Raw genomic sequence first — 13,298 nt, forward strand, 5'->3', positions numbered from 1 at the left:
GCAAATAGGCTACTTTCAACTTGCTACGTACTTTGATCTATGTCACCAAACAACTTTATTGTAAAACTTGAAAGCTTATGGATACTTATCACATTTCTGGAGAAACAGGTTGAACACATGTCTCTAAACAAAGAGCAGGAACTGCTGGTGTGAAATTCAGGAATGACTGAATCAAGTAGGTTTGATCCACCTATCAAAAGTTTTCATTGCCTTGCTTGGCCAGCTGTAGATCACAGATAACAAACTCAGGCCTTTTTTGTTATAATCAAAAATTTATTGAGAATGTGTACAGAAAAAAAAACCAACCATCAACAGAGGTATGCACTGCTCAGGGAAGAGGTTTGGGTATCTTACAGTCAATGTTGCTTTATAGTCAAAACTGTGTAATGTTTTGCTAAGTTCAGTGTTTAAGAAAAGATTTGCTTTTCCTGTTCAGACTGGAAAATTTTCCTGTTAAGACTTTTCCAAATTGTTCTTTATGCGTCTCCAACCTAAAACAGAAAAAAAAGAGTATTTTAATGTTCTTCTAATGAAAGAAGTACCTAAGGCTATGATGACATGTTGATAGCATCCATACATAGTCATATTAGTTGGAAATTAAAAATGCAGCATTTAAATTACACAAAGGCAAGGGATTATTCTTGGTCATGAGACTATCCACTTATCTATCCATTAAAAGAAACAGTAATGTAGAAGGTGCACTAAAATTAAAGTACTAATGTGACTACTACTACTGTGACAAAATGATAAAAAAGCCAGCTTCTCTAAGATGCAGTGGGCTTAACTTCAGCTGTCCCTGCTCACTATTTGAAATTATTACTGAAATGTTTCAATTATTATTGAAATGTTCTGTGTTAATTTTAAATATCTCCTTGGCCCTGTGGTCGAACCTGTTTGACATTGTCTAAGTTGTGCTGCTGTCCATCCACTGACAGTCTGTTGAATGGGATGATTTTCATTGCCGATTTCTTCATGGAGTACCACCGGTCACGCCAGGTTGCCCAGATAATGCCATTGTCAAATCCAGATGGACCAGCATCTTCTGATGTGTACACACCACCTAGGCAACACCAGTTGGAGCAAAACAGTTGGTAGCTTTCTAAAATAGTGCCCATACATTTTTCTGGTCCTGACACTCCATGGCACCCCTGGGTGATCTAACAGACTCTGTTCACCCTCTTTCTCCCCTTATTTTGTTTCTCTCAGGACTGATTATCCCACTTTGGAATGGAGAGCAGTAACAAATTCCTACTACTGGTGTTAACAATTATTGCAAAGAACAGACTATGCCAGCTTTGGAGTATCCAGAAGGCAATGTGTATTCTACAAACGTGACTCATTTTCCTTTATCACTGAAATGTGGTGTCCTGGATATAAGCACTCAGAAGACACCTTACCTACGTAATATTTGCCATTGAGGTGGCCAGCATGACATCTATTCATCCACCACCCAGATCCATCCTGCTCAGCACAGTTGCCTTCATAGTTATCGTTGTCATTGTCGTGGGTACTGAACCTCATGCCATTGTGGTAGGTGTAGGATTTATCACTTGGGTCATCCCCAAAATTGAATCCATCAAAGGCATCCCCGGCGTCACCGCCGATGAAGTAGGCGTAGGTCAGTCGGTACTTGTCCTCTTCACTCCCCACTCTGAACACAGCGTAGTCAGCAGTGCTGGGAACAGAGGGCAGGGCTGAACATGGGCATGCTGCACTCCCAGCACACGCACAAGTGAAAAATGCATCAGCACTAAAACTGCAGGAAAGGCATTTATTGCATCCTAGCATTTCAGAACGAATTGTTTTCATGTGACTGTGGGCCTCAGTTCAGTGACACACATCCAATCAACATTTGTGCTCCAGTACCCAACATATTTTCTGACTACTAGCCTTTAGTGATGTATGAAATATCTACATTATCAACACACACACAGACACACACATATATATAAATGTATATATAATCTCCCAGGTTCGTAATAGAAAAAGAAATAAAAAATAAAATAAAAGAACAGTGTAGACCAGACCTATAATAATCACGTAGTCCATAAGATATGTAAGACAAAGAAACTTGGAGAGAAGAAACAGATTCTTTCTGCCTAATAAATGAGTGCTGACAGCATGTGGCCTTCTGACAGGCCCATGTGACTGCAACACCCAGTGACTGCTGTCACAGCTGTAAGCTCGGGAGCCAAAGCAGTTCCATGCACATGTTATCTGGTCTAAGAGTTCATAAATTTTTAGGAGCAACCTTTTGTCAGTACAAACTGATGCAGCAGTGGGAGCAGGAGGTTGTAAGCTGTCATTCTCAGAAGCATAATAAGCAAATACCTTTTTTTGCCACTCCAGTCCTCCAGCTCTATTCGTAAGGTATATGGCAGAGTGGACTGTGTAGTTATTAAATGCATCTTTTCATTGCCCAGCCAGAACTCAGTGGTGTCATCTGGAGACAGATGTCCAAATCCTTCCTTGTACTGAACCCAATTTCTACTGAAGTCTTCGCTCCCATCCAGTCTCTGGAGAAATAAACCAAGAATACCAAAAACAAAAATAAAAACCTCAGTCAAAAAGATATGTATCATATGTAGGTAAATAAAAACAGTACTCATGCAAAAAGTTTGTTTACAGCAGTAATACATAAGTGACATACCCTTTGTAGTACTGTCCAGCCATTGCCATATGAGTCAATCTCACAGTAGACTAGGAATGACTGCTTGGCTTTCTGAGGCTTGATAAAGTACAGTCCACTTTTCCTTGCACCCTTATTTGCAATGTCTTGACAATCTGAAGTAAAGACATTCCAAAGATCATTTTCAATCTAGCTACAATTCTATCCTTACATTTATTTTATATTTTAACTTTTTTAGTGCAAGAAATGCAACTTACCTAAATAGCATTGCTGCATATTAAGCTACTTAGTCCACATAGTTCAATGTAATTGCCATAAAAAACCCTACTGAGGGTCACAGGACTTGTGTAAGGTGAAGATGAATTTAGTCTCATGTAGACTTTAAGCAATGTAAAACATAGTCATTGCATTGATTACTACAGCAACAAAGAAAGATAATTCTGGACCTAATGGAATAATTAAATTTTTTTGGGCATGGCTTAGTAGAAATCTGATGAGTTATCTTCTCTTAGTCCCAGGTCCATGGAAATGCTAGTCATGTCCCTTGTGTTTAGCACACATTTTGGGATAATCATATTTTGGCCAAAAAGGCCAAGCAAGAACTAAGTTCCATTTGAATCCTTGCCTGCAGATCATCTAATTTGTACTGACTGGTTTTATAATGTGCAATTTTATGTATCTTTGCAGAAGTCTATGACCCATAAGATTCCAAGTAAATCATTGCTGTGATGCCAAGCAGCAGCACTCGTAGCTGAATTAACCCTCAACCATACAGGAAATATTCTGCACACCTCTTCCAGTTGTCTCATGAATTTCAGCCCGGTCCTTGCACGGCTCCTGACAGAGTGACTCAAGCTGGGCAATCTTCTGTTTCAGCTCTGTGATCCTGTTGCCGTTCATTATATGTGTGTCTGTCAACTGTCTGGACAGAGAGACACAAAAATGGGTTGTTGTTCCCTGCTGTTTGGGAATGTGTAACTCTCCTTCATTTCCCTGTACACATGCCTCATGGATCTAATGTGCTGCTACATGCATCCCTGTAAAATGGGGTGCCTCTCTCAGCACTGGTATTCAGAGTTAAGGACAGGCAAAATGGGAAAGCACAGGCTTAACCTCATGCAAAACTGAACCATATGCAAAACTTGACTCTAACCAGCAAAACTCTCACCAGTAATTAATGTATTAATATAACTCTACGGAAAGTTTTACTTTCCTCTCCTGATGGAAAGGATAAACTCCTCTTCAATTATGGATGTACTTGTAAAACTTAAGTGCTCTAAATAAACTGCTGCAAGTGTCAGAATGCCTAAAAAATCTTTGACATAATGTCATAGAAGCAGAGATCTGTCAAAAAATATATCCTTAAGATTTAGTAAGATTAATGATGTTTTCAATTCTATTTCCAATGTCAACTTATAAAAGACTATCACTAAGTTTATGGTTACTTATGATTTAGAACTAGGTAACTGAGCTAATTTTCATGGATGTATGCAACAAAATTGGCCAGAGTAAATGATTGCACAAACATTCCACATGCTCTGCTTTACTGCAAAAACTCATGACCTCCAAAGGTCATGAAAAAAATTTAGGGATAGCTGGCACAGCAGGAGAAACATAAATAAAAATATTGCCAGGCTTCATGGCAATTCTTATCTTCTACTTCTTGCACAATTAATAGTTTGTCCAGGTGAGCAGAGAATTCAGTATCAGATCCTCATGATCCTTCCGTGTCTTGCTAGGTAGCTACTAATGCCAGTGTGGGCAGAACTGTCCTCAAGAGCACAAAAAACCTTTCTGAGAGAGGCTTTTTGGCACTTGACAAAAGAACAGAAAGAAAACAATTTGTATTGTCACTGATAAAAGAAGTGGAAGATACCTACTGGATAGTAGTTTCATGAGACAATATAGTGTTTTCATATCTGATAATTTCTTCAATTATTTTCCTGGACTTTTGAGTGAAATCATCAATTGAATCTGTAAAACAGAAAAGATACAAAATAATTGTAGTTAGGAAAATTTAAAAAATAAAACCACATAAATAATGTTTTTCAGTTGTGTACTTATTTTTATATGCTCACTTGGTAACGTCTGCTTTTCTGAAGGATAGAGGCCTTGGATGTGTTGGATCAGATGGCCTGCTGTTACTGTGGCATTAGAAATACGCTGCAAAAGTCTCTCCATTTCCAGCAGGTCATTATCCACAATGGAATGGTATTTAGCAAAGAAATCTGCAATGCCACAAGTTGTTGGGCAGAAGCTACCCTAAGGAGTAAAGAGAGACAGTTGTCAATGTTTCAGGGGCAAAGCAAGTAGAGCAGAATGTGTGGGCAGAGGAACTTTCAGTCACTGCTGACACAAATGATAAAGGATAAAAAAGGGCAGGCATTCGCAGCAGACTTTGTATTTGAATTTTCAGAGGCACTACATGCATGCAGCAAGAGAACAGTGCATGCCATTATTGTAGCATCTGCTGGATATGTGCTTTCATCCACTTTTACCAAGCATATACTGCTATCAGTAAATGACAGGTTTAAGCAAAGCACATTTAATAAGTACTGAAAACAATGATGGGGTTCAAGTGATAACACTGGTTAATAATCAGCATAGAAAAGCTTTAGTTACATTCTTAAGATAAAAGAAAATGTTTCAGGTACTTACAAATCTGTCATCCAGTATGCAGCAGTTTTCTCTGGTAGCAATGTACTGAAGAGAAGAAAAGAGGGCTGGTTTTAGTGGATTTTCTCCGAGACCCCTTTCTGCGCTAGCACACAGTTCCTAAAGGCTGTCTCTTCACTTACCGCCATGCTGCTGGAAACGAGCAGGGCGAGGAGAGACCCCAGGGGAGCCCAGCGGCACAACCTCAGCCCCATCGTGTCTGTCCCACCAGGGGCACTTGTGCAGTCAGCAGCCGAGAATGTTCAACCCAGCGCAGGGTGGCAGCAGTTTAAGGCAGCAGGCTGAAGCTGGGGGCGGGCACTGGGAGGTGGTGGGAAGAGGTGGGGTAGGGATCTGAGGTTGATTCCCAGAATTTGCACATACACTCCTCCCATTTTCAGAACCCGCTTTGCACTTAGTCGCCTGATCTCTGCTCCAGCCAGGTCTCAGGGGAGGCAGGAAGGTGAGACAAGGCATGGAAATGCTACACCTCATCACAAACATCATCAAACTCACACATTGCATTGTAACAGGGGCTGGCAGAAGTTTCACTCTAACAGCACAGGTAAAAGGCACAGTAGCAATCTGAATTATCTGTACCAACTATCAATTGCCTAACAACAAATGATATTTTGGGATTAAGTAGGTCTTTCCCACCACAGATCTCTACATGTTTTGCAAAGAGACTCAACACCATTTTCCCAGTTCTGTAGATGACAAAACTGAGGCAGAGAAAGGTGTGAAGTCATTGGGCAGTGGCATATCCGGAAAAGAAGTCTGTGGTATTTCTCACAGGCAATGAATGTTCCCTATCCTTCAACACAGTGAGTCCATTCCTATGAATTTGGTCAATGCTTCCTTGCTGGAGAGCTAATGTTGTTGGTATCTGCCTTCTTCAATACTGCTACAAGAGTGCTGACAAGCCTTGTCTTCTGCCATGGGCTTTGTTCCAGCAAATTACTTTAGTATGTCCTTTGGCATGCTCTCTGTATTGGGAGCATTAAAACCTTTCCACTCATGACCCAGACCTGATGTCTGAACTATGGCTTCTGCAGAGAAAGTCTGATTTTGTGCCTGTACAGCACAATGTGTGATAAGGCAGTGTTGAATGAGGCTTTTGACTCTGTTACACGTTTGACCGGATGATGAGAAGAATGGTGAGAATGGGGGTCAGGGATAGATCTGTTGTTACTGGGGTCAGCTTTGTGATTTCAGGCAAATGACTTTGTCTCTGTACAGCAGGATCAATTCTTCAACTTGGCTTAATAGGGATTTTAAAAAGGGGGGAAAAGCATTCTATAGGAACCAGATTATTAGAAAATTAGATATGATTATGCCCTGAAACATGGAGAGTTCCTGACCTGTATATTCTCTTTTAATCTGGTCAAATCGGATCAAACAGAAGGCTCCCATCATGTTCAGACATCCATCCACATATTGCCAGAAGGAAATGTGAGTGTTTAGGATGCTAAAAATCAATCTGATGTGACTCAAGTGAGGCTGAAGCATTGTGCCTGAGAGTGTCAGCTTTCCAGTAACTGTACTGCTGACCAGTGAGTTAGTTGCCAGGCTGCCAAAAGTCTTTTCCAAAGGATGATCGATGCTAAAGGTTTGTCTTTCCAAATCTGATATTAATTCCCTTCAAGAGCTATGTGCAGAATGTGCTCTTGTTGACCTTACTGATACAAATAGGATATTTCCACCTTTTACAGAGTTACTTCTGTTTCCTAAAGTGTGAAAATAAAGTAAATAGGCTGGGTAGAAGTCAATCTGCTGTTGTGTTTTTTACTGTTGCTTCACTGGTGTTGTTAACATGGATTGAGGAAACCATGGCTGAACCTCCTTGTCACTGCTGCTCATACACGGAGCTTGCTTTGCTTCATCTTTGCAGCTCATGACACAAGGGTCCACAGGGTCCTAGAGATACCATTCCAGAGGCTGTGCACCAGCAGGACTCCCTTAGATATGACATGAGTGGGCTGCTGGTAGGAGCTTTGTTAAGTAACAGCTTGATGTACACAGATGTACACTGGATATACACTGCAGAGTACAGATGGGCACGTACTGTTCGTGATGCAATAGGTGAACCACGTAGCACAATTCAGGCATCCCTCATCCTCTGACAGAATAAAGAACACATCGTTCCCTTTTGTCGTTAGAAGTAGCACATATGGGCTTGAAACTCTATCAGAAGACTATTTGGCAACAGAAAATGAAAAAAACTGTCTTGTGTTCCTAGGCAAGAATTTCAGAGAAGATGACAAAAGTGAACTCTGGCAGTAAAAGCCTAGTTCATCTTGAGTTAAAAACCCAAAGATTTTATAGTTACAGCATGAGAATGGCTATAATAACATCATAACAATGTATAAATAGAGTTTCAATGTTCAAGGTAAATGTCTAATTGGTGGGAAAAACAAAAGGATCATTATTCTTACAAATGGGTTCGGAATAGGAAAACTGAATTTTCAGTCAGATGCTTATGTTACACAAAATTATCATATTTACATTCATGAAGGAGTCAATTTTCAACATTGCCTCAATGATTACCAAATATTTGCACACTGCAATTATAAGTGTTGCTCAGCTGTATTTGTGGTTACAACTGTGGTACTTCTCAACAGAAGATGTAAATATTTAAACCTCAGGAAATTTTTGTTTGCTTTACTGATTACGTGGTCATGAATAATTAATCATTTCATACATTTGCTTCTTTTTTCTTTTCTTCTGTTGTTACACCTTTCATTTCTTAGAAAGATCTTAGTCCTACTTTTAATTAAGTTGAAAGCAATACATATCTTAGTGGAATGACTATGTGGTATTTTTCCTCTCCTACATACTATTTTGTCTTGGTGAGTCCTGGTTGCAAAACAGCTGACCCACTTACCCACTTACCAAACCAGTGTGCTAGAGACCTAATTGTACCCTCAGATATGTCCAGCCTAATTTAGCCAAGTTGATTTTCTGGTCAGTGTTTTCTTTCCAGTAAGTCTGATTGCTGGTTTGGTAACAGATGAGGAACAATTCCTGGTAGCACAGATGGAAGGAAGAGTTCTCAAACTCAGTGTACTCTTTTCCTGCAATTTATTTTTGAGGAGAGAGTAAAATTCATTATTTGTTTGAAAAAGCTTTCTTCAACTCAATATTGATTAGTATTTTTTGTCAGCCACTGGGACACTAGCCAACACCTGCCCATCATTCATAGAAAACCTTTCCTCAGAAAAACAAACACGTTTGAGTCTGTAAATTAGCTCCTGAATATCAGAATACCCTTATGTCTGACTTGGAAAAACATCTGTTTTTTAAGCTTATACTTACTTGCCTTGAGCATCTAACCTGAGAAATCAGTCTACAACATTTTAGAAATGTTTAGTGATGAGTTTTAAGATTTCCAGTGGGCTTTTATTACTATTTAATTGAAAGTGTTCAGTGGAATTGAAATGAAATTGCATTTTTTTAGATGCTCCAGAAGATATTTTTCCTATTTAAAAATAAATAAATATTGAAAAATACCAAATACTAAATTATGAAAAAAAAAAATCCCTGCAACGCTTTGCTATTTATCACCAACATGTATCACCCTGCTTGCATTACTAAACTGATTAGTGGGCAAAATCCCCTTTTCTAGGTCAATCAATAAGTGTGATAATTAGGATGACAACTAGAGACAACAAAAAGCTGCCTCATAGCAAATCTATACCAATGGTGGGTGAGAAAGCCAAGTGCACTAAAGAGAAAATGAAAAAAAAGTTTTGTAACTTATCTTTCTCTTTCAATTTTCAAAATGTGGGCGAAAGGTAAATAACAATATTTTTTTTCCAATTGCATAGTCCACTCTGTGCAGCACATTTCTTCCTCACCCTTCCTGAAGTAAAATGAGTCAACAAAATCAGTTGCTGTGTAAGGGAAAGCCTTTAATTTTTTTACACTTGTGACACCATACAGGTACTTTGCTCAAATACTCACTGGAAATAGTTGTTTCTTTGAAAACTGAGTGAAGAACAGTAAGAAATGTATGTACTTCATGTCAGGCAGAACCTTTCATTTTGAAAAGAAATTATGGGGTATTTTGCTGCCTCCACACCGGGAATATGCACTTTAGAGTGTATTCTTTAATACTTATAGGCTAATGTATTTTCTTAAATCAAAACATGGAAGTTACAGTGATTCATGACTGTTCATATCAGCACTTTTAATAACATAAAAGATACTTTGTTTTTTTGCAAAGAATAACCAAGGGTTATTGCTTTAATACATAGTTTTTATTTTGACTTAAATATCACTACAAACAAATTTAAACAAATATGTTAAAATTACAGGGCCAAAAATCAAGACACCTAATCATCATAATAGTTCTGAAGACACCTCATATCTATAAGTCAGATATTTGATGGTTTGAATGAGCTAGTATCTTATTTTTGAAAAATCCTATTGTGTTTCTGTTTCGTTAGTTCTGCTTGCCTAATTTGATGCAAGTTGATTAAATTTTATTTAATTTTAAATAAAATTAACTTCTTTCAAATCTTAAGGTATTAAGAGTGATCTTATGTCTGAAAAAAAAGAATGTGATATAAAGGAATGGAGTCAGGATGATTCAGAAGATAACTCATTCTGTTGTTTTGTCATAACTGAGGTTTTTCTGAGTCCTGTAGTACATGATGTTATACCTCGAAATTCTAAAAATCTCCTACAAAGCCCTAAACCATGTTCAGTGAAACATAATTTTTGAGCTTATTTAAGGGTATTTGATGCAATATAGTAAATTCTCTGCCTTTACTGATCTACAGAAACCATTTTCAACTGTTGATTCACTTAGAAAAGGTTGGTATTCAGACTGTCTGCAGAAGAGAGATTGCAGTGTATGCTTTACCTTGAGGGCAAGAACAGTGAACTTATTTGTTAAACAGAGAGATGCACTAATTTGAGGGAATAAGATAAGTAGCAAATTCAAATATTTGCTGAGTATTTTGTAATTAGTTGAGAGAACAGAGCCTCAATAAACTAAACAGAGTCTACTTCAATAATCAAATATATAGGCTGATATTATTAGCTTGGACAGGAATTTATTGACAATAACATTAAAGAAAATACAGCAAAAATGCAAAGTATTTCACAATAAACCTCTGGAAAATAGTTTGCTTGTACTTTTTAAGCAATCAGAGAAAGCCTGACTGTCAGAGAAATCCTAGAAATATAATGGAAAGTGTATTTGTTTTGAAAAAATCCACTCTGTGTTGTCCTCCCTGACTTCCAGGATTAGGCTTGAATGCCATTAATTCAGGATGATGGAAGCAGAAGAATGAATTCCACAGTTCTCTTACACATTACCTGTGCTCCATGCTGGTGCCTCAGTCTGTTTACAGGAAGAGAAGTACAGGCTTATATTTGAAACATTAATAGCACTAGCAGATTAAATGTAAATATAAGTATTTATCAGAATATTTATCAGAAAAATCTCAGATTTTTCTACATGTAAATCATAAGCAGAAAAAAAAAGTCTTCTTTATTCTTCTTGTTTTAATCTGTAGCCTTTTTCTTTCTCTGGCATAAAAAGTAAAGCCAGAAGATTTTTCTTTCTCTTGCTTTTTTCTCACAAATTATGAGAGGAATTCTGGCTTATTCTTAAAAATTTTACATTAAGCAATGGGTTCCTATCACGTGAGCGAGTTGTGACAGCTTTTATTGTTGACCCAAATCCCCTACACAGGTCACAAATACAGTCTCTTTACTAGCACCTCCTGCCTATGAATTCCACACAGGCTTGTTACTCGTTGTGGTTTCTTTTGGGCCTCGCCGACAACCACACAGTGCCATCTGGTGTCCTCAAAGAGCAATAAACTGTTCCTAAAATCTCTTAAGTCATCTCAAACAAATCTCAAAATAAAGACTTGACCATCACAGAGCATTGCTTCCCAAGCCTACCTGGAAAAGAACCACTATATAATTTGCCTGTGTTTTCATTCAAACAATCCTAACCTCAGGTATAAAATAATGGGCTCTGAGCTAATCATTACTGCTCAGGATGGAATGATGATGGTAATGAAAATTCAGTATATTTTAAGAAAATAATTTCTGAAATGGGGGGATAGAGGTAGTGAATAAATTACTCTCTAAGAAAAATGCATGATTTTTCTAGAATCTCAATAAGCTTATTAAGCAGTCTACTTATTTAAGGACAAGTATAAGTTGAGTAAGAAACACTTTCGCTGGGGTGTTATTATTAGGTTGGACATGACATACACACACGTGATTAGGGTTTAAGAAGAAAAAAGTTTTTATTTTGCATGTTTTCTAGCTTATATACTTTTAACAAAAGTGTGATTTTAAGTCATTTATTATAGTAACTTATATTTATTGGTGCAAAGCAATTAGCGTTAATATAATTGGCAAAAGTTTTACAGAAATTTAATAAGGCACGTATACACATTTACTTACACACATAATTTAGTTTACAAAACTTTTCATGTATTTTTTCATGTATTTTTTCTAATGTGTTTCTATGCTAACAGCCTTGTCTTCTTCTTTACTATAGATATATTCAAAAATCATAAATTGTTATTTCTTCTATTGACTCAGCTTTGCTTGCAAGCCAGCTGTCAAACCCCTCCATACTGGGGGAATCAAGAGAATACAAGCTTTGATCTCTTTATCACTTCACTGCACCATTGCAAATAATGGAAACGATCCTAAATCCTTTCCTTGTGTTTTTGGGATATTAACTAATGGGTGTGTCTTAGTATTAAATATATGTTGGATATTAATTGTCTCACACAGCTGTCAACATCCATATACAAATTTGCTAAAATTGTATTTAAGGTTCCATAAGGACCTTGAAATGGTTTCTGACAAGGCAAGATCCAGTTCTTCCCCTGAACCATGAGCAGTGGCTGTCAAAATCCATGCTCTGACAATACCTGAGAGAAGATAAAAGAACAAAGCATCTTCTAGATTCCAAGGTGGTTTCACCAAGGTACACACACGCATGTGTGAATATTTATTTCTTAACGTAGACAAAATGCCTGTCTCATCCAGAGAGGCAGAAAGGCACAGAGGATGCTGGCTGCAGGGAGCAGGTGGCTGTTTCTGGGGCCAGGGATTGTTTTTTAGGCGAGGAGGTGCGGACAGTGGTCACACACAGCCACCTACTGGCCTCCGGGTCCTTGGCCTCAGCAGCCAGCTCTGCTCACACCCGCGAGTTCAGCTTTGCAGCACGAAAACGTGGCCCAGCACATTCCGGCAGAACTTTGACTTACATCCATGGGTTACCAGTGATTCTCTTTATCAGGGACCGGCATTTATTCTGGATGGGTTCAAGCACAGAAGGCAGGACTGCAGCATGTTGGTAATAGGGTCCCAGCCAAGGCAAACCACACCTGAATTTCACCCCAGGATTTGAGAGGATTGCATGACTTGCAGAGGATTAGCACCGTCTCCTGCCATGCTGCAATATGTTGGCATGTGACTGCAATGCATTCTGCATCAAAACACACGTGGAAGACACTTTAAAGTTTATTTACAGAAAGCATCTGTCTTTATGGCTAGCTATGTATTTTGTACCAGACAGTGCTCTTTCTGATTCTCGCTTCAAAGTTGACTTTCAGGAGCCACAATAAATATATATTTAGGACAAAGCTCTCTAGAGTCGAATATAGATTACCTGGAGGTGAATATGCATAAACCACCTGGTGGTTTTCCTCCCCTACTGTGATTATTAACATGTTTACTAGTTTATAGGGACTCAAAACCTGCAAATTTTCAACATAATAATGAAATACTTTCATAGTGTAATAATAAAAATCTGTATAGGGAAGCAAATTTTCTTTCTTTATGAACTCCTTCAGTCTGCCTCTTTAATAGATTAGGACAGGAGTTGTTCATCACTCAGGCACTGAGAACATAAAATGGTGCTTTACAGCCCTCTTTGCCATAGGAAAACATTGTACCTTGCTAAATAAGGAACCAAGTTCTGAGATCACAGCATGATTATTGCCTATCTTCTTTCAACTGCATTATTTCT

The 13,298-nt window shown here is 38.2% G+C and overlaps 1 protein-coding gene across 1 annotated transcript; it reads right to left on the minus strand.

Annotated features, from left to right (window-relative positions):
• Positions 1-258: 258 nt before the first annotated feature.
• Positions 259-5,567, minus strand: FGG (fibrinogen gamma chain). The gene is made up of 10 exons (XM_054633647.2): positions 5,428-5,567; positions 5,288-5,332; positions 4,708-4,891; positions 4,510-4,603; positions 3,421-3,551; positions 2,651-2,784; positions 2,332-2,516; positions 1,398-1,675; positions 891-1,060; positions 259-491 (listed from the first exon to the last, which is right to left on the minus strand). Exons 1-10 carry the CDS (start codon positions 5,497-5,499, stop codon positions 477-479), a joined length of 1,308 nt encoding a protein of 435 aa, XP_054489622.2. The 5' UTR covers positions 5,500-5,567; the 3' UTR covers positions 259-476.
• Between the last annotated feature and the right edge of the window lie 7,731 nt (positions 5,568-13,298).

This window comes from Agelaius phoeniceus, chromosome 4 (genome assembly GCF_051311805.1).
Source record: "Agelaius phoeniceus isolate bAgePho1 chromosome 4, bAgePho1.hap1, whole genome shotgun sequence".
In the NCBI taxonomy this organism is placed as follows: Eukaryota; Metazoa; Chordata; class Aves; order Passeriformes; family Icteridae; genus Agelaius; species Agelaius phoeniceus.